Genomic DNA, 26,933 nt, shown 5'->3' with positions numbered 1-26,933 from the left:
TAAGAGGGGCAGTCATTCATAATATAGTTATTGTCAAATGAATGGTTTGGAATGCTGAGAGTCTGTATTTTTGCAGTGGTTTATGGAGAGGACATATCCATAAAGGACTAGGCTTTATAGAATGGCTCTTTCATAGTTTGCAGTTGAAAAGTTAGTAGTAGTTAAATAAACTCCACAGAGCCTAAAAACTTCCTCTCTTTTTTATTGGATCCTTACATACGTGCAATTTAACTGTAATCATTTTAAATTTTTACTATTATTATTGATACTTGGTGACTTTTATCATTGTGTTGATTACATAAACATTGTTGGCCTATTGTATTGCAAATGCATAACTTGAAAGCTCCCTTGAGCTTGAGAGCTGGTGCGATGTCAAATATTAATTAAACAATTGAATTTATTTTTACATTTCCATAAAGGGAGGTGAATCGTTAAACTGCAAATGCTTTTGCTCACCTAGGTACGAGGATATAAAACCTTCTTGCGATTATTTCCTCATGAAGTAGCAGATGTACAGCCTGTTCTAAATATGCTTGTAACTCAGAATCCAAAAGAATATGAGGTATGCTATCATTCCATTACAGTTGTCACTGTCCGCACTGAAAGCAGGCTGCAGAAACATTTCCCAAGCCTTGGTCAGTATTACTGTCAGTATTGTCAGTACTGTCAGTATTACTACAGAGATTATAATGAATGAACTGCTTTATATAAGCAGTTTTTTGAACATTCATTTATGTAGCCACCCATTTTGTAGAAGGGAGAAGTATTTTCTTTGTCTTCATCTCCCAGCCATTTAAATGGCTGAATTTTGACATTTTGTATGCTTGCATGTGTATAGAGATTTTAAAGAATATTTTGTCCTTGCTGTGTATTGATCTTTAAAATATTTTATGTACTTATCTTTGTACCTGTCATGTACTTTCTTTGCATCTTTTGTCCAGAACTATTGTTAGATTTATATTAGTGTAATTAATGTATCAGAGTATATCTTTGCCTTCATTTATATTGCTTTATTACCTATTCTATTTGCATATTATGATGCCTTTCTGATGGTGCAACCTTACCAGCAGACAAATACAGTATTAGGAGGATGAGACACAACCTACCCCCTCCCCACTAAGTTAGGATTCAATACTTGTTACTAAATAACATGTTAGCTAGTTTAGCTTTGATGAATGCTGATCATTCTGCTTAGAAGCATACATTGTCACAATTTTTTTTTTCTGAGTTGTAGTTTGAAAATTACCATCTATTAACTTTTAACTTGATAAAAGTTAACAGATTGGCAAAACTGTTGCAGAACTGCTGTCACAGTTTCAGAAGGGCTGCCATAAAAAAGAGGGAGTCAAGCTATTCTCCAAAGCACCTGAGGGCAGGGCAAGAAGCAATGGGTGGAAACTAATCAAGGAGAGAAGCAACCTAGAACTAAGGAGAAATTTCCTGACAGTCAGAACAATTAATCATTGGAACAACTTGCCTTCAGAAGTTGTGAATGCTCCAAAACTGGAAGTTTTTAAGAAGAGATTAGATAACCATTTGTCTGAAGTGGTATAGGGTTTCCTGCCTAAGCAGGAGGGTTGGACTAGAAGACCTCCAAGGTCCCTTCCAACTCTGTTATTCTATTCTAGAATCTATCTATTAATGGATTTTTGCAAGAGATAAACAAAATATGTCAAATGCAAAATGTTTTGAGCTTTAAACATTTTTTTCCAAGTTTGAATCAAGCTAGTTCAAGTGCTAGGAGTACTTCAGATATCAGAATCCACTTTGAGATTGAAATGTTTTGCATTCAAAGTATCTTTCCCAAAACTCTAATGTTTATGTTTATATTGTCTTTGGGTTCAACATAACCTATATCCTAATAGAACCAAATATGCCATCTTTTTTCTCATATTTGTCTTAATTTATTATCTAGATAATTTTCTATCTCGATTTTGCAAGTAGAAATAGTTTTTATACTGTACACTGGAAGTTTTCTGAGAACATTCACTATGTATTTTACTCTGATTTTTTTCCTGTCTTGTTAGACCTGGGAGACTCGTTACATGCTCTTGTTGTGGTTATCTGTAACATGTTTGATCCCATTTGATTTGGTACGGCTAGATGGAAATATCTCTTCCATAGAAGGATGCCCTCGTGTATCAACAATGGATCGAATTCTGGAAGTAGCAAAAGTAGGTGTAGTTGCATAAAATCATGATTTATAGAATGGTTTCTTTCACTTGAAAAAAGTGATTGTAACTTAAACATAGGCTTTTTTACTGCTTAATCCTGGTACCTCTATGCATCTTGTTATACAAGTTATCATAATAATCATTCAAGCTTATTGTATACTAATTGATGGGGGGGAATCTCATTTATAGAATCAGTTTTGATAACGAAGGTAAGTGTCCTTTTAAAAGCTACTGTGTCTTTGTTTTGATGTTGCATATTTTATTTTCTAATTCATGACACTCTAGTATGTTGCAGAGTTTAAAACAAATATTGTGTTTAGAAATATGCATTTTCTGATTCTATGCATATAAATGTTGAAAAAGAAAATGCAGTGGGCAATTAAAATAAACTGTTCCTAAAGCAGTTTTGAAGACAGTTTTGTTTACAAGTGCCTATCCTCCACATCTTTGAATTTGGTAGACTTTTTGGCAGTTTTTATATGCTAGCTTTCTATATAGAAATGTATTTTTTGAATTATCCTTCTCAAATTTCAACTTTTCATCCATCCTGATTTGTACACACACACACAGATTAAGTGAAGTTTGTTTATATACTTTACTTTGTATGATCAGTTTTAATATAATAAATTGCAATTCAAATCTCTTCTTACTTTTAGTCATACCTTGTTGTAAGTGATAAGTCTCGTGATGCAGCTGCAGTCCTGGTCTCAAAGTAAGTTTCTTGTGCTAATAGAGAAGAATGTGAAACTTTTTAAAAAAACTGTACCATTATCAATAAGGCTAGACTTATTTGTTCCAATGGACAGTTGTATACATTTGCAACATGAACAAATAGGCACTTAAATCAATATAAACAATAGCAGCAAGAGAATTTGCTTCAGGGCAAGAAGTAAGCTTACTAATGGTGCCAACTCCTGATTTCTTCATTAAGAAATCCTTGATTTATGATCAGCCACTTAGCGACTGGTCAAAAAGAGGATTGAAGTTCCGATGGCTAGGCTTCCTCCATTGTCATGTGACTGAACTTCGGGTGCTTGGCAGCACAGCCGCCTTTGTGGCCATTTGCAGCATCCCGGATAGATGCGATCATGTTTTATGATGGTTTTGCCGAAAATCAGCACTTTCTTCTGATTTTCATCAAAACCATGCTCATAGGGAACCATTGGTTTGCTTAATAATCACCGCATTTGCTTAATGACCACCACAAAAAAGATTGTAAAATTGGTTGACATACAACCATAATGGGCAGACTCCATTATAGTCGTATGTCGAAGAAGAGGTATAAAAAAGCGGGTAAGCCTTCAGAATTCTCTCATGGCCATAGTTGCTCAAAAGTATTTTTCTATTGCTACCCCTGCCAATAGAGGTGACAATATGGCAAATTCATCAGTGTTGGTGTGTTGTGTATGGACAACACATGAACATCTATGAAAATGTTATTTATACGTTTAACAAAGAATGGAGAAATCAAGGTGTGGTCACCAAGTTTGAGTAACAAAACATGTAGAAATATGGAGCCCCAGACTTGTTTCTTTTTCTTAGTGAAGGTGGTAGACATGGTTTCTTAGAGTCACTCTGCTTCTAAGAAAGATTACTATGAGGTTTTCTTAGTCTCTACCTATGCTGTAGGAGGTAGAATGGGAGACAAGTCTGCCAGCCATGATGGCTGCTATATTAAGCTTTGTTATAACTAAGAGAGCCTAAGAAAATAACTTAAATCCTAAACATTGTCATTTCTCTTAATGTTTTTTGATTAACTCCCACAATATCATGGCTTTTGGAGACAACTAAGTATAGTCAGATCACATATGACTGATTCGTCATCTCCTCTTCCCCATCCCACAAATGTTGGTTTATTTGAGCATCCTTGGAGCATATTAATACCTTTTCCCCCTTTCTAGTGATCCTGTCCTGGCTGCAGTCTTTAAAGTGCTGCACTATTACTATAAGAAATAATTGTACATGTAAAAGGCATTCAAATATTTCAGTACCATGGAAAGTTAATCAGTTATTCCAAATTAAATACAGTATTTTTCATAACTCTGGTAGAGAGAGAGATGCATTAGCTGGATTTTTATAAATATCTATCAAATCATCTGTCTTAATAGGATCTTTTTATGGTAAGAGTCAGTAAATACTGTACATCATCATCATCATCCATCAAGTTGGTGTTGACTTTTAGTAATCAGTACAGATTTCCTCCATGATGACCTGTTCCTAATCGGATATTTCAGATCTTCTAATGATGGACTTCTTACCACTGTAACTGAGACCATTTTTTCTGGTCATCTTCCCAGCATTAGAGCCATCTCTAGAGAGCTTGGTCTTGCATAATGTGTCCAAATAAGATAATTTGACACTGCAATAAAAGATAGACCAGTATACAAATGAAATGTATTACAAGTATGCAGAACAATTAAAAGTTTTGACATAGCATGTCAACATTTGTTAAATGCCTTCAATAGTTCAACTCTTCCTCTTCCCTCTGCACTCTTTGTTTCAAATTAACAACAAAATTGTAACAAAAATACATGATGTGGTTGTTTCCTCCAGGCTATTGTTTGCTTTTTCTGTAGCTAATTATTTTTTGCATTCCATGTTTATTGTTTGCCACCCAGAGTTGTTATAAATCAAGTGGCCTTACAAATAAATAGACTTATGAATTATTTTAATAATGCTTTAAACTATATCTAATAATGATTTATTTTTGTAATTTACACTGGCAAAATTCCTCAGAAGTTACAGATTAGCTCTACTATATAATGGCAATATATTAAAATGTAATTTTTAAAACATTTTATGTAGAAATAGATCTAATTTCATAGAATATGAACATATAATCTAGGGTCGCATGCGGTTTAAAAATTGTTCAAATGTCTTTGGTTTTTGTTTAATAACAGTTTCTCTCTGCTTTTCACTAAAGAATCCCATTTTTTCCAGGTTTCTGTGCAAGGTTGGAAAAAATGTGTATATCTTAATGAATAAGTGAGAACTGTTATACTTAATGATATTTGAAGCAACTCTTCCAGATCATTTTAAAAATAATTTCTGTTAAAGTTTACAATTATAAAAAAATAAAAATTAATAGACTGCAAAAAATAAGATTGAAAAGGAAAAACAGAAAGAGCAGAAAAAGAAATAAAATATAGAAAAACAAAAACAGGAATAACTTCCTTCTTCAATATGACAAGTAGAAATAGTTTTAGTAATTTATCACCTTTTCTTAAAATGCAACAAATGCTTTTTCTTCCTATATCTCATCTCTTAATTATAAACAAAATCTTAAACTTCACCATTCATTCTTGGTCAGCAAAAGTCCATTAAAGGCTATCAAAGATAACTACATGACTATTACAACCTTGATCAAATAAGCCAGTTCTGAATTCCTTTTCTGTATTTATAAAATCTTGACTTTTAAAACCTTCAAATACTGTTCTTACATTTGATTTCTTTACGTCTTCTCTTGGTCTCCTTTCAGAATATCCTTCGAAATTTTAACAGATCTGTTTTGTAAATCCAGTAAAAAAAGTTATCCAAATAACTTTTCTGTTTTAATACTTGTCTCACTTTTTCAAATATCAAGACCTCATCCAGTTTCATTTGTATATTCAGTATATCCTCCATCTTTTTCCATATCATTTTTGTAACTTCTCATGTTCAAATGCATATTAAAATTAATCTCAGTCTTATCTGGTATAAGACTGATATTATCTTATTTTATCTTATTCTTCTTTTGTAAGAACATTTGTATGCCATTCATCCATGAAAGTTAGATATTCTTAAAATTAATTTCCAAGTCTATTGTTCACTAGTCTCCAAAAAAGATCCACTGTTAAGTATTTTGCTGCATTTTATTCTAGTGTGTCAAATCTGATTATTTTACTTCATTAATAGTCATCTTTAATTTCTTCTGCTTCCCTCTAGTGTTCAACATTCAAAGTCCTATATTATCATGCTTTCTAAAACAACTGCAATTTCCCTTGGGAAAATTTCTTACAATTAATTTCATATTCTTATTTCAAATCCATGTGGTCCTTTAGTCCATTTAGAACCTTCCAAAATCAACACTCTGTACATGTTTTTGCTGTTTATTCCCGAAATTAATATTTTTCTAAACCCTTAAATTTGCATTTAAAATGTATTTCCACAAAGGAGAAGGAGACTCACCCAGTGAATGCAATAAAAACTTATTGTTCTGGAGGTTCTTATTATTTCAAAAGCAGTAAAAAATAATTCCAAAGGCAATTAAGAAATGGGGCTTGATTGAGCTGTGTTACAACTGTGAGTTTAGGTGGAATATTCCCTCAATTCCCAGTTGCTCAAATCACAAATCAACCAAAAAAACTCAGTTCTTGTAGTCTAAGCAGGAGGAGCAGCTGTCCAGGGTAAATGTGGGTGATATCACAATCTCTTCTTTTTCTGGAGAGATTTTACCACCCAGGTTCCAGCATCCAGCCCTTGATGTTTTCCATAAACACTGCTCTGCTTTGGCAGAGATGTTTGAGATGCCATGGCCTCACTGGAAGTGTCTTCCATGTCATTTTTGAAATATGCACAATTTATGTCAAGTGTCAAGGCATATTGGAATGCTTTTAGTGATATCTAGTGGGAACTTCAAGACATTTGTGCAAATCACTTTATATATTGCGTTGGATTTACAGGAATTATTGTAAATCCACTGAAAATATATTTGGTAAAACAATACAGCATTATGAAGCTCATAATCCTCATTAATATTGTTTTTGTTAAAAAACAAAAGAAAACCCAGAAGCCTACAGTTTCCTATAACATTCATTTGAAAGAATCACATTTAGAAAATTATCTTTTGCACCTGCGGTTTGTTTATTTATTTTACATAATCTTTATATCCCACCTTTCATAGAGGATCCCAAGAAACATAGTATTTTTTCCCTATTTTCCCCCTATAATCTAACCATTTGTGGTAGATTGAACTGAGAGAGAGTAATTGGCCCAAAGTTATCCAGTGGGTTTCTGTGGTTATGAATAAACTAGAAATGGGTGTATTTGGGGACAGACCAATACCATAACAATATTGGCTTTCTAATCAAGATCAACTTGCATACAATATAAGTATAGCTGACGCTTGAATCTGCTTAAATTCCAAGATCAGGTCATTTCCCACTTTCCTTAACAATCCTTGAACTGGAATAAAGCAGGGTCAGCATTCTTTATTTTGCTGCTAGCTTTTATATACCGTATGTTTCGGAGTATAAGATGCACCTTTTTCCCACCTAAAAGGGGATTAAAATTTGGGTGTGTTTTATACACCGAATGTAGCCCCTCCCACCCACTGGCCTCCACCTGGGAGCCTCTGCCTCCCAGCAATTTACCTCTTTGCAGTAAGCAGCAAGAAGAAACAGCTAATTAGCACAAGTTGATTGTCCTCGACTCTCAGCTGTTTCAGGCTGCAGGGATTGCCATTGCCTATTGCTGTGTGGGCCTCTGCTGCTTGTTGCAAGGAGGTAAATTGCTGGGAGCAGATTTTTTTTTCTTGTGCTAATCAAGCTATGCTGAAAATGAAAATGAAAGTAAAGCATGCTATTTGCTGCAAGGACATAGGTTTTTTAATAAGGGTTTTTAAAGGGGGGGAGGGAAGCGACGGGGGGGGAGAAAACCCGTTGGGGAGGGTAAGTCCAGTCCCAGGGTTTGTCCATGGCGTTTTATCTGGTCCGAGGGAGGGGGGTGAGGGGTTCGTTCCAGGTGTAGAGGTTGGTTCCATCTGTACGGTAAGTGGGAGGGGCAAATATGGCGGAAGCAAGGGACCGTATCATTTTCCAGGAGCACGGATTTGCTGTTTAAAAGCGATAACGTGCTCCGGTCCCTTAGTTCTTACCCGTTCCCCGGAAGGTCAGGATCCTCAGGGCCCGGGCCTCCGGCTGATGTTGTGCAATGCCCGGTCTGTGGTTAATAAGGCCCCCCTGATTTGTGATCATATTCGGGGGGAGTCCGTGGACTTTATGGGCATTACGGAGACCTGGCTGGGCGCAGAAGGGTGTGTGCCCCTGGTTGAACTGTGCCCGCCGGGTTTTCGAGCATTCCATCAGCCGAGGGCCCAGGGTAGGGGTGGCGGGGTGGCGGTTGTGATGAGAGAGAGTCTGGAGCTGAGAGAGTCCACTGTGCCTCAGATAGCCGGTTGTGAATCCCTTCTTGTGAAGTGGGGCCATAAGAATCAGATGGGTCTGTTGATCGCGTACCTGGCTTCTTGCTACGTGACTACAGCCCTGCCTGAGCTGCTGGAGGTGCTTGCCGGGGTGGCGATTGAGATCCCCAGACTTCTGGTCATGGGGGACTTCAATCTGCCATCGGCCGGCTTGTCGTCGACGGTGGTTCAGGAGTTCCAGGCTTCCATGACGGCCTTGGACCTGATCCAAGTAACTGATGGCCCTACACACACGGGGGGGGTCCACACTGGACTTGATTTATATCTCTGGACAGTGGTTTAATGATCTGGTATTAGGGGATTTAGCGACGATACCGGTGTCATGGACAGATCATTTTCTCCTCCACCTAGACTTTCAGACCGCCGCTCACCACCGCAGGGAGACGGAACCAATGCGTTGGTTCTGTCCCAGGCACCTGATGGACCCCGAGAGGTTTCTGACGGAGCTTGGGCCGTTTCCTGAGGATCTTGCCCACGGCACGACTGAAGAACTAGTTGCGGCCTGGGAACAGGCTGCGGCTGGGGCTTTGGACCGTGTCGTGCCTTTGCGGCCTCTGACCCGGCGTAGATCTCAATTGGCTCCTTGGTTCTCTGAGGAGCTGAGAGAGATGAAACGTCAGAGAAGATGCCTAGAGAGTACCTGGAGGTCCAGCCGTTCCGAGGCTGATCGGACACTAGTTAGGTCTTTCTCGAAAGCCTACCTAGTGGCACTGAGGGTTGCGAAACGTTCCTATGTTTCCACCCTCATTGCGTCGGCAGATAACCGTCCGGCTGCCCTGTTTCGGGTGACCCGTTCCCTTTTACACCAGGGGGGACGGGATGACCCCTTGCAGGGACGTGCTGAGAAGTTTAGTGGTTATCTATACGATAAAATCGCTCAGCTTCGGGATAGTTTGGACCAAGATTGTGATGATCCGGATGAGATGACTGAGACATGTCTTGTTGATGTTGTTTGGGATGAGTTTGATTCTGTGGCTCCCGAGGACATGGACAGGCTGCTGGTGAGGTTACATGCCACTACATGTTTACTGGACCCGTGTCCCTCCTGGCTGGTGCTGGCCACTCAGGAGGTGACACGAGGCTGGCTCCGGGGAATTATAAATGCTTCTTTGTTGGAGGGGTTCTTTCCCGCTGCCTTGAAAGAGGCAGTGGTGAGACCCCTCCTTAAGAAGCCTTCCCTGGACCCAGCTATTTTGGGTAATTACCGTCCAGTCTCCAACCTTCGCTTTGTGGCGAAGGTTGTAGAGAGTGTGGTGGCATGGCAGCTTCCCCAGTACCTGGATGAAGCTGTCTATCTAGACCCGTTCCAGTCCGGCTTCCGGTCCGGGTATAGCACGGAGACAGCTTTGGTTGCGTTGGTGGATGACCTCTGGAGGGCCAGGGATAGGGGTTTTTCCTCTGCCCTGGTCCTGTTAGATCTTTCATCGGCTTTTGATACCATTGACCATGGTATCCTGCTGCGCCGGTTGGAGAGTTTGGGAGTGGGAGGCACCGTTTATCGGTGGTTCTCCTCCTATCTCTCTGACCGGTCGCAGACGGTGTTGACAGGAGGGCAGAGATCGACCGCGAGGCGCCTTACTTGTGGGGTGCCTCAGGGGTCGATTCTCTCGCCTCTCCTGTTCAACATCTATATGAAGCCGTTGTGCGAGGTCATCAGTGGCTTCGGGGTGAGTTATCAGCTGTACGCTGATGACACTCAGCTGTACTTTTCCACCCCGGGCCACCCCAACGAAGCTGTCAAAGTGCTGTCCCGTTGCCTGGAGGCCGTACGGGTCTGGATGGGGAGAAACAGACTCAGACTCAATCCATCCAAGACGGAGTGGCTGTGGATGCTGGCACCCCGGTACAGTCAGCTGCAACCGTGGCTGTCTGTTGGGGGCGAGTCACTGGCCCCAGCAGAGAGGGTACGCAACTTGGGCGTTCTCCTGGATGGACGGCTGTCGTTTGAAGATCATTTGGCGGCCGTCTCCAGGAGAGCCTTTTACCAGGTTCGCCTGGTTCGCCCTTTCTGGACTGGGATGCCTTATGCACGGTCACTCATGCTCTCGTCACTTCTCGTCTGGATTATTGCAATGCTCTCTACATGGGACTACCCCTGAAGTGCACTCGGAGACTCCAGTTAGTCCAGAATGCAGCTGCGCAGGTGATTGAGGGAGCTCCACGTTGCTCTTGGGTAACACTGCTCCTGCGCAGTCTGCACTGGCTACCTGTGGTCTTTCGGGTGCGCTTCAAGGTTCTGGTTACCACCTTCAAAGCGCTCCATGGCTTAGGGCCCGGGTACTTACGGGACCGCCTGCTGTTACCTTATGCCTCCCATCGACCCGTACGCTCCCACAGAGAGGGTCTTCTCAGGATGCCGTCCACCAAGCAATGCCAGCTGGTGGCCCCCAGGGGAAGGGCCTTCTCTGTTGGAGCACCTACTCTATGGAATGAACTTCCCCCCGGTTTGCGCCAAATATCTGACCTTCGGACCTTTCGCCGGGAATTAAAAACTTACTTATTTACCCAAGCGGGACTGGCCTGATTTTTTAAATTTTTTAAATTTTAATTTTTTGTAATTTTATATGGGGTATTTTAGGTTGGTCAATTGACGGTTTTAATTCGGCCATTATTGAATATGTATTTTAACTTGATATTTTAACTTTGTATACTTTATTGTTTTTATCTTTGGCTGTACACCGCCCTGAGTCCTTCGGGAGAAGGGCGGTATAAAAATTTAAATAAATAAATAAATAAATAAATAAATAAATAAATAAATAAATAAATAAATAAATAAATAAATAAATAAATAAATAAAAAATAATAAGGAGACAAAATTACTGGGAGACAGGCAGATTTCTTTTTTTTCTTTTTTTTTTTCCTCACCAAAAATGGTAGGTGTGTCTTATAGTCTGGAGCATCTTATACTCTGAAAAATATGGTAATGTCACACTAGGTGGCAGGTCCATGCAAATTTAGTTAATTAAAAAAAAAACAACCTCAGGGTTGAAGCTTGTTAATGGGAAATCATCAGGACATTTCTGAACTCTAGGCTAGTTGGGAAAGGTAAAAGAAAACCAAGAAACAAAAAACAGGAAGAAGGTAATTACAAATAACTTCCATATTGTTACCAAGAAAACTACAAATTTGTCCATATAATCACTCTGCATTGAGATCGGTTTGAGGAAGATTTACCTTCCCTACTAGTAAGAAAAGAAGATTTGGAGAAAATTATTTCTTTTCTGAAAATGTTATGGAAAAATGGGAAATATACTTTTAAAGCATATTTTAAAAAAACTGATATGCTATAATTTAATTTCTGTTTATTTTCCTCCACCATTTCAAGATGATTTGATGTGTACTGTGACAATTCATATTTCTACATTATGACCTTCTTTAGGAAAGACAGAGTTAAAGAATTGACAGTTGGAATGTTCCCAATTGAAATACGTTGGAAGACATCCATTGGACAATTGCCTTCAGGAAAAAAAAACCAGTTTGGCTAACAGGAAAAATGTGTTACCAGTTGAATTGCTCTGAATAGGTAACTTGCAACGTATGTGTTATTTCTTTGTATGTAGGTTTATTACCCGCCCTGATGTCAGACAAAAAAGAATGGCAGACTTCCTGGATTGGACCCTTTCAACATTATCTAAATCCTCTTTTAAGACCATTGAGGGGACTATTGTAATGGATGGAATGCTTCAAGCCCTGGTAAACAATTGTTTTCAAAGATAACCCCATTTTTCTTTTTTAAATGCTATTTTTAACTGTCAACTCCCTTAATTATTGGAAGTGTTTCCAAATTATATGTGGCTGCCAGGACACAGAACAAAGTTCTTCTGCCCCTCTTAATTGCCTTGGAGAAGGCTTCAGCATATGTGGCAAGGGAAATCTGCAAAGTTTAGTACCTTGTATAATGATGAAAACTATTGGAGCTCTTTGGGCCCATATGTGTCAGACACAAACAATCACATCCACACTCAAAGAATTCAATTTATAGTAGGTGCAAGCCTATAATACAGGAATCCTCTTGCACCTGAATCAGACTAGCTAAGGCTCAACAGCCTTCAAGGGCAGTCAGACTTCATCCTCTTAGGCTTACATAGGGATTCCAGACTAACTCCTCATTTGACTCCACCTACTAGCTTGACCAGTCACTCCAGCAGTATAAGATGCAACATCCCTAAAGAATATTTGCTTTTGTTGCAAAAGTAAAACAAGACAAAGGATTGCACATATCACCTGACAAAAATGTTTAGATAATGATAATTATTCATGGACATTATTAGTCACTTATTTAGTTTTGAATGTGATACTATTTACAAACCAGCTGAGGTAAATAGTTAGACATCTCAATATAACATACATGATCACTAGTCTGAGCATGAGATGTATTCTCATCCTATGTGCTCCCTCTTTCCTGCAGTATGTAGCTTTCACACTTCTAATTTGGCTTATTCAACTACTAATCGGTGACAACTAAACTGAGATACTAGCCTATATGCTACCTATTAAATTTAAGAAAATCTTGGTTTATTAATAACTTTTTATATATTGGCATATATATTGTGAAATTTTTATGGCCAGCTGCCTCATATGTGTAATCATCACATACATTTTATGAGTATTACAATGGATTCAGGGATGAAGATGGTTAAAAAACAATGTTCTATTGATCCTCTGCTTTGTTCATTATTAAAAACATTGACTTATGAGTTCTTTTACAAATAGGAGCAAATTGCAGCCATTAAGTAGCTACAGAAGAAGGTATTAGAGTAGGGGGCTTTGTCTGCTTATGGTGTGCTAGTATGCTGGGGCATATCTCAACAGGTAGGATCTCAGATTGAAGTACACATTTTTATTTTCTAAATTCAAGGGTAAAAAGTAAGAACAAAGTCTTACCTGCTCCATCCTTCAACTGCAGAAACCTTCTGTGATTATGTGAAATTGTAGTATTAGTGAAACTAATTTTCCTATTAGTAGAAAGAAAATTCACCTAGGTGCTTTTCTTTGTTCTTTAAAAGAAGAAGAAACAGAAACATGTTATATTTCATGTTGGCAAAGTTTAAGAATTAAAAGTTTTCCTCATCTACTTAACAAAGCCTGTTGCTGCTTGATGAAACTTGTAGGATGTATATTACTTTAATATTAGTCATATCTTCTTTGTTCTGTGTGGTTTTATTCCACCTGTTATTAGAGTATGTTAAGTAAAACAGGTGAAAACTGAACAAGTTGAATCGAAACTTGAATGAGATGTAATTTTCTTGAAACTAGAGACTTGCTCATAAAGATATTTCCCTTTCTTTACAGGAATTGCTCAAGTATTGAGCAATTTTATTGATTTGGTAGCTCATTTAACTAATTTTTCCTTTGGAAAAAAATGGCTTTTTGAGGGAGTTCAATACTTTTTCCTTTCATGATTAAAGGTTATGTTATAAGCAATGGGCAGCTGGTATTGCAGTCAATATTAGAAAAATATTTTAGAAAAAATAACATAAATATAAATCAAATGAATTTTGATTACTATATTCAACTATCATTTGTATAACTGTATAATTTTACATTATTATCTTTTCATAGATAACAGTGTTTGGCTTATTAGGCCAATTTTGAATGAAACTCAAAATTGTTTTAAGTAGAATATTAATCTGGCTCTTCCATTTTTAATGTCCCAATTTTTGTGGCTTTAAAATGTTAAATGATAATAGCAACTAAGGTTTGCTTGATGTTTTGATCATCCTTTTGGATCTTTCATGGTCTGTTCTTCTCAATTGCAACGAAATTAGATTGTGATCCCAGCATGCTTTGGACAAGTATAGATAACAGGCAATGACTATTTTCAAATATTTCTTTTTCATTAGTTGTAACATAGGCCAATCTCAGTCCAACCTTGGGATATCTGAGAAGGAAACAGAAATTAGTGGTCTGCATTAAAATAATGTGAAAATAAATATTTAGAAATTTATTTTTTTAAAAAGAAAGCAACAATTGTCTTCATTTGTCCATGAAGTTATTGATATTTTAGTGTAAGTAGTAGATGGAAAAATATTCTTCTTTCAAAAGTTCACATTTTTCCTCAAAATATTTTTTCAGTACTATTTAGGAAGATTGTGGAATAAAGGTAATTGTTAGAGAAAAAGAGAAAGGTGACATTGAAGCTGAAGAAAAAATGATTTGTTTAAGATTACCCTAGGAGTTGGAGTTCAGTAGTGGTTTTGATATCAGGTCAGTTGAAAATATTTGAGATCTTAAAATATAGATTGCCAGATGTATAATGGCTTGACAGTACTGGATTAAATATATAATTATTTGCATGAAGTAGGTTTTGAATAATAAATTTCCTGGGCCAGATGTCACATAGTAATTTCACATTTCAGAGTTTAGCTGTTCCTTAATGTTTGAAGTAAAAATAGTTTTAAAATATACAGTATGAAAGGTAATTGAAATTCACAGTGAAATATAAATATAAAATGGAACTGGGTATTATATAGAAAATTGATCTTATTAAAATATATAATGCTCAAATGCATTATAACGATATAATTTCAGAAAATCAATTTGCTGAGCTATTTAGACAGTACTTTTATATCCAAGTGATTCATCCTTAGCTAAAATTTGTGAACTCTTAGAGACTGTTTATATTTCTTTCTGCTGTGGATCTGCATATTTCAAATTTGACATCATTGTGCTTATGTGAGTTTTCTTCAATACCTTATGAGATGTATAACAGGGATCAAGATATCTTTGACGTTCCAGATGTTAAGCTGAAATTCAAAACAGTTCCAGCTGCGCTAGCCAGGAAAATTCAGCAAATTGGAAGTCTCTGCTTTCCAATCCTGAAATAAAAAAAAATAAAATCATTTCACTGAGTATCCATGTTTATTTGTATAGTTGATTACAGAAACTACCAGCAAAGCTGGTTCTTACCTCATGGAATTAAACTACCAGTGCATCAGATGAATACAAGAATACAATGATCATTTTGATCATTACATGTTTTCTTAGTGAGGACAAGAGATTTGAGTATATAAACATCAGAACCGCTCCAGAAATATTTCTTCTTGAATTAGTTGTGGCAAGATTGTATTTTACTGTTCAATTTGTCTTTTAAGCCAAGCTGCTAAATACTGACAGTTCTTGTTGAAACATGCAATGTGTGTTTCACAACATAATTCCACTTATGGGCTTGTTCTTCTGCACCTGTTGATAGGACACCTGTTGTGAAAGAATGTATTACTAACAGGTAGCACAACTTTTATCTCTTTCAAGTACAGGTTTCAAATATGTCATGTCTGCGTTATAATTAAAAGGCAGCAATTCTTGTGTAGTGTATGCTCTATATGTTTACTGGTGATGCTTGCCTTCATTAACTATATCAGTGATTCATAACTGCGTGGTGGGTGGGTGCTTATAAGACAGATTTTAAAAACACCAAACCAAACTCCAGACTGTAATAAAGGAGGGAAATGCTAAATTCTTACTTTATTACCTGCTCAGATTCTATTAATTAATAGCTCCCAGTCTTTTATATATGCATGTTCGTTGTATGAATGTTAGAAGATGAGTTTTGATATTATGTATTCTGTGTATGAGGTTTTGATGTAGATGCTTTGTTTAGACATATGCATATGTAAATTGTTTCAAACCTACCATTTATCTAATTGTAAGAAACATCTGATTTAGGTTTTTGGATTGATAGACTTGCTTTTAAACATGCCTCATATATCAACAAATGTTTTGCTAGCCCTGCAGGGTGTAGCACTCTAGCTTCCATGATAGGGATGTTCTCATCTTGGAGTAGCCTGGGGCATAGAAACTTAAGTTATGGTTAATTTATTTTAATAGAGGTACACTATACAAATATGAGTAATAGGGTTAAAATAAAGCACCTCTGCTAGTAAGTAAGTAAAGCAGTATATCTTGAGAACTATTTTTATTTGCGTCAAAGAAAAGGCATTTTCTCTGCAAGCTTTCCATACTTCAACATAACATTGTTTGGTAATAATTGTGTGCTCTTGTAGATTATGCCTCAGGTAAGAGATAGCTCTGCTATGTAGTTTTTTTAGTCTTAAAGGCACAAAAATAAAGCTGTAGCTCTTGAGTATCGAACATAACCTTTGCTAGCTTTTAACTCATGTAAATGTCTTGATTTCAAGCAGTGAGCTGAAATTTTGTTGCCTTTATTTACTTAAAATGAGGGAATGTATCTATCAATTAGGGAAGTGCAGAATTGGTTTTTAACTCCTTCCTTACTTGTGCCTTTTCAATTTGCCATTAAAACAGAACACCATGCATTTTCCCTTTTTACTAGCAATGTATTTCCAAGCTGTAATCACAATTTGAGTGTGATTCATTTTAGAGTTTTTTTTACATGGGATTAAATCTTTTTCACTCAAATTCATCTCTGTGAATTGATAGAGTTCAGGTGCGAAAATTCATTTCAATTAGAAATATAGGAATGTATTATTTTGAGATCCATCTAACTTAATGCCTGCTCTGACTGAAAGCGCTATCCCAAATATTTCACACGTAATAGCTTTCATCTTTGCCTATAAATTGTAATCAGCTTGTTCGTGCTTAGTAGATGTCTGCAGTATTTAATTCCATTTTTATAGCATTTAATTTGGAAAAGCTACTACAATGTAGCAATTGGAAGGTTGGATTAGGAGTGAAGAGTTTAGTTTAAATTCCCATTCAGTCATGAAGATTACTGGGTGATTTGGACCAATTACCATCTAACCCAGAATATGGAACTATAATGCTGTTTGTTTACCTTTTGGATTAGCTTTATTGATAGACCAGATTATTATGGCTTGTTCAACAAACATAGTTTAAAACAATTGTTTTATCTGTAAGAATATATTCCCAGCCCAACCTATGTCACAGAGTTCTAGCAAATTTTGCTGGAGGAAAGAGCAAAGAAACTTGAGTGCCACTCTTAGTGTCTAGTAGAAAGACAATGTAACTACCACACATAAATATATTTAGGTAAACAACTTGAATTGTGATTTAGCTTCTGCAGGCTATGAACTTAAGGAAGATACTAGAAGGGGATTGTTTCATCCCTTCCATTCTTTTTGCCACCTTTAGCTCCTATGGACTGTGTGCCCCTTCAGTGTATCTTTTCTTTTATGTACATCGAGAGCGTATGCACCAAGACAAATTCCTTGTGTGTCCAATCACACTTGGCCAATAAAGAATTCTATTCTATTCAATCAATATAGTGGAAGTTTGGAAGAAGCGGAGAGAAGAAACAATCTAAACTGAAAAAAGGTCCCTTGTGTTAAAGGTCCTTCTTATTTAAAGTATTTTTGTTTTGTTTGCTTTCGGCCAACCTAACCTAATCCCTTTCCTAGCTTGTGCCATATGTTTTGTCTACATTTCTTGGGTGCTGATCAGAAGGAAGATCCTAAGATGATTTTGTAGGTGTTTTTTCTTGCATTCTCAGTGTTGACTTTTTTATCCTCTCCTATTCCTAACACATTCTGTATCTCAACCAGAGTTTCCAGATTCTATGAGAATAGGAGAATATTTGTTGAAAGTGAAATATCTTCAGAATGCTAATGTTACCAGATTAAATGAAGCATTTATATGTTTCTTTTCCAAAACAGTATGATTATTTTTTTTGAGGCAAGGACTTTTTTTAGTAGTTTACCACTTGATACTTTCTTGTGCTTCTGTTAAAGTAAAGTAAGGTGAACAAATAATCCTAGGAACAATGACTTGTCAGCTTGACCTCTTAGAGGTGCTGAAGAGTAATTATTATGGTGTTTTCAATCCTCCCTTAAGGTTGGGCATATCTATTGCTCATAGTTTATTGGAGCCAAAGGGTAACTACAGATTCTCATCTCTGTGGCAGTAAGATGTGCCTGCTGCCAAGTAATCATGCCACTTTTAATAGTGATGATTTGTATAGCTTGGGGAAGATGTCCCAGAGGTAATGCTGATTCTTACATCTTACAAAGACAAAGTCTACGTGGGTTATGCAGACAATTAGGAGGTGTGTCAGGTTTTTCCCTGATTACTAAGAAACTAGTTTTTGTTTGTATCTTGCATCATGTTATTACAAAAGCAACAAAACCAGATCTGATATTTCTATTGCTAGGATACACCAATGGTTTTCTCTAATTTGTAGGTACTATAATTATTTAAAGGAGAGGTAGCTGGATTCCTCTCAACATGTTGGTTAGTGTTACATGTCCCCACAAATGCTAAAGAAATGTGATGTAACTTAGAAATGCCCAAGGCATACAACTGGAACTTTAATGTCTTTAACATGAAGTTCTGTGGATGTTAAAGGTTCTAAACGAGGCAAAATCAACCTATTGATTTTCTAATTAAAAGTTTTCTTCTATTTAAGGCTTGTACTTCTTTTCATGCTGGTTGTTGTAAAAGAAATTTTCAAGTGATATCTTTACATCTTTTCATCACCTCCAGAAACAAGCCACAAATACTTCCTAATAATTTCTGTACAATATTATTTATTCTTTCTATATAATATTTAGCTATTATTTATATGGTATTTATTTAAATCATTTAACTGTTATGAAATTGGACATGTTTGCTTGAGCATATTTCTCAAAGAATAATCTTCAAATTTAAGGTAATCCTTGAATTAGGACCATTTGTTTGGCAACTGTTTGAAGTTATGGCAAATGGAACAAATAGAACTTGTGCCTATTTCCTGAAGTTACGGCTGTTACAACACCCTCATGGTCTCATGATTTGGATACTTGGCAGCCTCCCCACACTTATGACTTAAGGGTGCTTCAACTCCCCCTTGCCCATTTTCCTTTATCCCTGCCCTTCTGGCTCCCCTGCATGATGATACTCCTCAGCAGTGGAACTGGGGCTGATGTAGAAGTCCAGGCCCTTCACCAGTCTCTGCTGGTTGCCATTGCCCCTTGGCCTGTACTTCATCATCAGTGTTGCTGTTGCTGAGGGGTGCTGCCTCAGGTCCTATGCTTCCGCCAGCCACCACAGCATGAAGCCCTGCTACCCTATACACCATATGTCCTGTGGTGTACTGCTGAACTTAGTTGCCTTACTCCTATTGTGATGAGATATATTTGGCCTGGTCCCATGTTAGGCAACTCTATGCCAAGAGAGATCTTAGTATATTTAATGTGGATTTTCATGGTCAATGTACTTTTTTATGTAGTGCACTCGCATTGTATTTAACTCTCTTTCAGCAAATGTAATTTAAATAAAGATTAAATAGGTTGGCATGGTTTGTTTGTTTGTTTATTTGTTTTTTTAGGGGTATGTATGTGGTGTCTTCCTCTCTAGGGCAGTTTGAAAAGTTTTTGAGTAAGTTCCCTAACTAATAATGCAAACTATAAATCCATATTTTTTCAAAGTAAAATGATTAGATTGAGTTATTGAAAAATGTAGTTTTCAGAGGACATGGCCAGCGTCGTGGGCGAGACGGTCACAAACCCCGATGTCTCTGGGGTTTGCACCAATATCCCCTCATCCAGGGGATCCGTCCGAACTTTGGATCGGACCATAGCTGCCTTGAAGGGGCAGCGAAGAGTGGGGGAGCCGCCGGAGCGAACGGGGAGATGGCAAACTCCCCATAGCTCCGGATCTTTTCCCCCGATCCAGCGGGGTGGAATGCAGCGCCATAGTCCATCATGGCAGCTGCACCAAAGCCACGGGCGGCCACAAGAGCGGGTAGGAGGAAGAAGCATCAAGAAACAAATTGTTGAAGTCGGGTGAGTGATGATCTCACGAAGAAAAAATAAGAATTTAAAATAGGCACAAGCCTTGGGGAGAACTTGTAGATTGGCGGCTAATTGAATAACAAGTGAAAGTGAAAGTCAATTTGGAGAATACACATTCGGGAAGCGAAAGAGAGAAGATAGGGCTTGGAATGGAAGCAGAGCCCCATTTAAATAAAAGGAAAATAAATTTTTTCCAACTAAACAATGGTTTGGAGGTTCCTGGAAGTCTTAACAGATTATATTGGAAATTAAAGAAATAGGAGAAAAAGGTAAAAGAAGCTATTGAACTGTTTTTTATGTGAATATCTCAAATCCCTCTGTTTTAAATTTATGGAATATTAAAGATATCAATAGGACATAAGAACCTGGAAGATAATTAAATACAATAAAGCAGAAATCCTGGAAAATTGATCTCCATATACCAAAGCATTTGAGAACAAAGGAACTTTGTCACCAAAATGGCTACTTATTACTTGTGAGCTGTAACTGTTTCAAAAGGAGACATCGATAGGCAGAGGAAGATAGCTAGAGGATTGTTGTTGCTGGGACTACACAACAGCTTTAAAAGAGAGTTTCAGATGGCGTGTCTTTGAACTATAGAAATTGAATTCCCTATTTAAACAAGAATCCAAAGGCAAAGAAAGTATGCAAGAATGGAATAGCAGACTATTCCCCATGGAGAAAGTTCTGTGGGTGTGGGCACACAACATTTTTTTGAAAGGAACTTATGGCTGCCTTTATAATTAGAGACAGAGGAAAATAGCAGAGTCGAATAGCTATTCCCATGAGGATTGATGTCGTTAGGACCACACAACAGTTTTAGAAGAGATTTCTAGATGGTGTGTCTTTGGATGATTGATTTAAGCGGAAAATTCCTTACTTAAGAAGAATTCAGAGGCAAAGAAAGAAAGTAAGAGTGGAATAGTGGACTGTTCCCACGGAGAATGTGCTGCTGATGTAGTCACACAACATTTTTTTGAAAGGAACTAATGGCTGCCTTTAGAGTTAGGTTAAGAAAATTTATTTTAGAAAATGTTAATATCTATATTATGAGTGACAACTATGATAAAAATAATTGAAGTTTTGGGAAATGGAGGTAAAATACTAGAATAAATTGGGATAAGAGGGAAATGCGTGTTATTATATTGAAGAAAAAATTCTCTTTTTTTTGTTCTTACAAATAAGTAAGGTAATGAAAGGATTTGATAAAACTTCCAAGGAAACAGTTAATATTTTGCGGGGATAATTGAGGGAAATAATTAGAGATTACCCTTGCAAATGTTAAATTTTCTGTTTGATATTAAAATGGATTAGATGGAAAACTTTAAATATATATTATTGATTTAGAGGCAGAGGAAGACAAAGGAAAGAATGAAATTGTCTATGTGATCTCTGGGCAGTTTTAAAAAAGAGATTTTAGAGAGGATGATCTCTGATTAGTAATGTAGATGTAATGCTGAGAGTGGTGAAAATTTAAAACGTTAATAGAATTTATTAATGACGTTGAAGGGAATTAAGCACGGGGACTAGACTTCATTTAAATATTTTCCTGAATGGGTTGAATTTGATTTACTTCTATAATCAGATTGTGTGCAAATAAATAATTGAACTTGAAGAAGAAGAAGGAAAATACATTGTATTAGATTATAACTTAGGTGAAACTTGAAATATGTACCTGACCAATAATTTGTTCACAATGATTCTTTTTTATTATGCTTGTAAAAAATTTTTTAAAAAATTGGCAAAAAAAAAAGAAAATTGTAGTTTTCATAAAGTATCTAGGGTAGCTGCCATAACTTGAAGCAATAAAATTATGTTGTTGTTATTTGCAAAGTTGTGTCCAACCCATTGCAACCCCATGGACAATGTTCCTCCAGGCCTTCCTGTCCTCTACCAATCTCTGGAGTCAATTTAAGCTCACGCCTACTGCTTCAGTGACTCCATCCAGCCATTTCATTCTCTGTCATCCCGTTCTTCTTTTGCCCTCAATCTTTCCCAGTATTAGGCACTTCTCCAGTGAGTCATTCCTTCTTATTAGGTGGCCAAAGTATTTGAGTTTCATCTTCAGGATCTGGGCTTCTAAAGACCAGTCAGGGTTGATCTCCTCTAGGACTGACTTGTTTGTTTGCCTTGTAGTCCAAGGGACTCACGGGAGTCTTCTCCAGTACCATAGTTCAAAGGCCTCAGTTCTTTGGCGCTCAGCCTTTCTTATGGTCCAACTTTCAATAAAATTATACTAAACATCAAAATAAGGAAAAGCAGATTTTATTAAAAAGCAAATAATCCCAAAGCATTACTCAAATAATTGAACAATTTCTCCAGAAATTACATTAAATATGAAAATTGCCAATAGATATAGAATTTAAATTTAAAAACAGTTTTTTTTATTCAGATGTGTTTATGTATAATTACATTCTAATAGTATTTCAAATAAGGAATAATAAGCATTTTATGCTGGTTTCAGTCTGTCTTTTTCACTAATTTTTATAACAAAAGTCTGGATTGCAAACCACTTCAGTATTGCTGCCAAGAAAAGTGCATGGACTTGCAGTCTTTAGGAATTGTGCTTGACATCACTCAACCTCCCTCCCTCTCTCCCTCTTTTGTGTGTGTGTAATATAATTAAATTTTGCATTTAAAAAGATAAAAGCTAATAAAAAATTTTAAAAAGAAAAAAAATGAAGTGCAGAAAATGAAAAAGAATAAAAGAAAAAATAGAAAGACAAAGTAAGAATATAATAAATAAAAAGAAAGGAAATATTAAAGAAATGATTTCCCCCTTCATCAGAACAAGTATAAACAATTTTAGTGAATTTATCACTTTCTCTTAAAGCAACAAATTATCTCTTCTTTCTTTAACTATAAACAAAACTTTAAAGCATCATTGTTCAGTCCTGGTCAGCAAAAATCCACAAGGGGTTACCAGAGATAGCAACCTATGTATTTTGATCTTTGATCTGGCAACTTTATATTCCTTCTGTTTACTTGGTCTTTAATCTCTTAAAATAATGTCCAAGAACTTGATTTCTTTTCCCCTTTTCTTTTGTCATTTCTCATAGAATTCTTCAAAACTTTAACAAGTCTCTTTTGTAAATCCAAAATAGGAAACTTATCCAAGTCACTCTTCAGTTTGTTATTTGTATAGCTCTTTTAATTATTAAATCATCAGCTGATTTCACTGGTATATCCAGTGTTTTAGCTTTTTCCATGGCATTCTTCTAACTTGTCATTTTAAAATCCACGTTCAAATCAGTTTCAGTCTTTTATGATAGAACTTGTTCCTGTTCCATAACATCATTTATATACAGTCTATCTATAATGGCAGACATTCTTGAAATTAACTTCTGAATTCATTGTTCACAATTATTGTTCAGTAAATTCAATATTAAAATATTTTGCTCCATTCTGTGTTAGCCAGTTGAATTTAAATGTTCTTCTCTTCTAATTGCAATCTTTAGTTCTTTTTGATTTTCTTTAGTGTCCAGTCTTCAGAATGCATTCCTATCATTTTTTTTCCAAAACAACAGTAGTTTTTCTTTGGAAATATTCTTAAAATTAATTTCAAAATCTTATTTCTAGTTCATCTGAATTGGCTATCTTGCTTGAAACCTTGGTGGAGACTTTTAAAGCTCACAAACCTCACTTTCTAACCAGTTTTAGAAATTGCTTATTAACTACTTCTTTTAGACACTTTCTTAATGACAAGTTTGAAAACACTAATGATTTTTTTTTCAATCCTGAACAAACGAACATTTTAATCAAAAGCTTAAGAATTTAAAGAACCTGAAATAAACAGCTAAAAGCTAAATAATATTTTTATCTTAGAAAGCAAGATTTTGATCTTAGAAAGTCTAGATAAAATTAATCATTGAAACTTTTACAATAAGATTTGAAATTGATTATAATTTACAAACTGTTTTTCATGAGAAAGATATCACATTTTCATTTTTACAAGACATAATATAGACAAGCAATTTCATGGTTTTAAAAACTGGTCTCTAGAGAGGACTAAAGATTTTAGATGCAGTCTTGTAATTTGATACAAAATGTTATGATGATAAAAATAGTGAATGATACTTTTAAAGAAAGGAATCAGGTAGTAGTGAACACAATATCAAAAATATCAATAACAATGTCTGCTCAATAGCACCTTTTGAACATAGATTATGTCCAAAGAGTACTGTTGAAGAAATGGGAGATGTAGAACAAATTTTACCTTATAAGATAGAGATAATATAAAAAGTGGCGTTACAACTGACAGGCCAAGACAATAATTTAGAAAAGGATGTTTCATTGAAACTACAAAATAAACACACTAACAGAGTGACCTAGATAACTTTTCCTATTGGATTTACAAAAGAAGCTTGTTAAAGCCTTGACAAATTGTACGATGGGACAAAGAAGAAATGAAGATAAATCAAATCCTACAATATTTTAATGAACTAAAGATTAAGACTGCTAGAACTAAAAGGAAAGAATATAAAGAATATTGGCTCCTGCGCGTGCGCAAGATGGCGCTGCTGTAAAACTCGGCTCGGCGGATCTGAGCTCGCCTGGCGAATGGCATCATCGTGGCCGCTCGTCTAGCTGTTTTCGCCCCCCGGTCCGGTAGACGATCTTCCTCGCAGCCGCGGGAGAGGTCTGTGGACCTTTTAGGACCCGCGGCTGCTGAGAACGGGCCGGGAGGGCGATCGGCGAATGACGGCGGCCATTTTAGGTGTCGGGGATGAGGTGGTGTTTTGGTCGGCGTTCGGCTAGTGTGCCGCCCCTCCCAGCTCTTCCTGGTTTGCTCCCCATGCTTTTTACTCTAAGGACTCTCAAGGACTCTCAAGGACTCTCCTGTGATTAACAACTGCGGTCCCCTCGATATCAGAGGGTGGGGGCGACACCGGAGGACACCGGAGGTAAGGAGGGCGGTGTGGCCTATTTGGCCTGGCTTTCCTTGCTTTCCTGGCTTTTCTGCCACAAGATCTCTCCTGTCGCAAGCACAAGATCTTCCCTCTCACAAGGACAACTGTGATCCCTTTGATATCAGAGAGGAGGAGGACGTTTCTGGCCTGCCTTTTGATCTGGTCTGGCTTGGCTCCCTAATTGCGGTGATGTCGGCCGCGCCCGCCCTCCCCCTGTGTGTTGGGGATTTTGGGACGCATAACAACTTTTGGGCATTTTTTGATCTCTTTGAGAGCTGTCAGGAGTTGATGGGCTGTACTGGAGTCGGACTGGAGTTCTGGGAGCTGCTAGGAGCGGATGGGAGTGCCATCTGGAAACAGCGATGGACGTAGAGGGCGGCTTGGATGGCGGCCATGGAGCGCTTCCCCTTCCCCCCCCCTCTTCTTGGGACCCGGATGTTTTTCTGGACAGATTGTGCTTTTTAGGTCCTGGACTATTAGTCGCCGATTATGGACTTACCAAGATTGTACCATGGGTTTGATGGTTAGAGTATATTTTACATCTTATATGCTATACGTTACATCTTATATCCCACTTGTACCATGGAGATCGACTGTCCATTTTTACATCTTATGTCATCTTATATCTGGATCCTAATTCGAGAGCTACCTCAGGAGAACATCCCTGTTAACATCTCTGCCAGCCTGGGACGATCTATCTTCTGCTGACTTTTACTGTATTGCATGCGCTATTCTAGAACTGAACTCTTGCCCCTGTGAGGTGCCCCCGCCTCGTGGGAACGGCCTGTTACATTATCGAAGGCCGGCCTCTATGACGGGTCTTGGGACCCACAGAGGTGGCACGCGAAGAGGAGGAGCCTTTGGGGTTTTTTAGATAGGGCATTTTTAAGGGGTGGGAGGGCAAGGACGGTGTTGGGGAAACCCGTTGGGGGGTCCAGTTCCTCGGCCGCGGTAAGTTAATAGGTTCAAGGTCACGGGGGTTGTGTTCCGTCGGTTGAGGGTGGTTCTATTTGCACGGTAAGTGGGAGGGGCAGATATGATGGAAGTGGGGGCTCATATCATTCTTTGGGGGGGGGCGCTCGATGTCTGCAGGCGATCGCGCGCCCCGAGCCCTCAGACTTCTCCCGTTTCCCGGATGGTCAAGACTCTCAGAGCCTGGGCCTTCAGCTGATGCTGTGCAACGCACGGTCCGTGGCCAATAAGGCCCCCCTAATTTATGATCTTATCCAGGGGGGTGCCGCGGACCTTATGGGCGTTACGGAGACCTGGTTGGGCGCAGAAGGGGGCGTGCCCCTTGTTGAGATGTGCCCACCAGGTTTCCGTGCATTCCATCAGCCGAGGGCTCAGGGTAGGGGTGGGGGGGTGGCGGTTGTGATTAGAGAGAGTTCTGGAGCCGAGGGAGACCACTGTACCTCAGATTGCCGGGTGCGAATCCCTCTGTGAGATGGGGTCATAGGTGTCAAATGGGCTTGCTGGTCGCGTACCTGGCTCCTTGCTGCGTGACAGCTGCCCTGCCCGAGCTCCTGGAGGTGCTTGCTGGGGTGGCAGTTGAGACCCCCAGACTTTTAGTCATGGGGGACTTTAACTTGCCATCTTCCGGCTCGTCATCGACAGCAGCTCGGGAGTTCACGGCTTCCATGACGGCCTTGGACCTGACCCAAGTAGTTGATGGCCCTACTCACATTGGGGGAGGCACTTTGGATTTGATTTTTGTCTCTGGTCAGTGGTTGAGAGATCTGGACTTGAAGGAAATAGTCATTGAACCTTTGTCATGGTCAGATCACTCTCTCCTTCGCCTGGACTTTCTGACCGCCATTCAACACCGCAGGGAGACGGAGCCGATACGTTGGTTCCATCCCAGGCGCCTGATGGACCCGGAGAGGTTCCGGACGGAGCTTGGGCCACTTCCTGAGAGTCTGGCTCACGGCACGGCTGAGGAACTTGTTGCGGCCTGGGAACA

At 38.1% G+C, this 26,933-nt stretch overlaps 1 protein-coding gene and 1 long non-coding RNA gene across 6 annotated transcripts in view; one reads left to right on the top strand and one right to left on the bottom strand.

The window, feature by feature from the left end:
* Positions 1-26,933, top strand: part of TBCD (tubulin folding cofactor D) — a 173,202-nt gene that overhangs the window by 10,860 nt on the left and 135,409 nt on the right. The window contains exons 5-8 of the mRNA XM_058168485.1: positions 461-562; positions 2,028-2,174; positions 2,831-2,886; positions 11,916-12,048. Coding sequence (XP_058024468.1) covers positions 461-562; positions 2,028-2,174; positions 2,831-2,886; positions 11,916-12,048 — 438 coding nt within the window. The remainder of the gene's footprint in view (positions 1-460; positions 563-2,027; positions 2,175-2,830; positions 2,887-11,915; positions 12,049-26,933) is intronic.
* LOC131190929 (uncharacterized) lies at positions 2,800-22,373 on the bottom strand. Of its 5 annotated transcripts, none has more exons than XR_009153367.1 (6): positions 15,265-22,373; positions 15,049-15,173; positions 13,240-14,236; positions 5,615-5,677; positions 4,433-4,533; positions 2,800-2,900 (listed from the first exon to the last, which is right to left on the bottom strand). It is a non-coding gene; the product is annotated as an uncharacterized LOC131190929 (long non-coding RNA). The 5 variants fall into 5 exon arrangements; XR_009153369.1 differs by having other exon boundaries at positions 13,240-13,352; XR_009153366.1 differs by having other exon boundaries at positions 13,240-15,173.

This window comes from Ahaetulla prasina, chromosome 2, assembly GCF_028640845.1.
Source record: "Ahaetulla prasina isolate Xishuangbanna chromosome 2, ASM2864084v1, whole genome shotgun sequence".
Taxonomy (NCBI): domain Eukaryota; kingdom Metazoa; phylum Chordata; class Lepidosauria; order Squamata; family Colubridae; genus Ahaetulla; species Ahaetulla prasina.
This window is presented reverse-complemented; position numbering and strand designations above follow the sequence as displayed.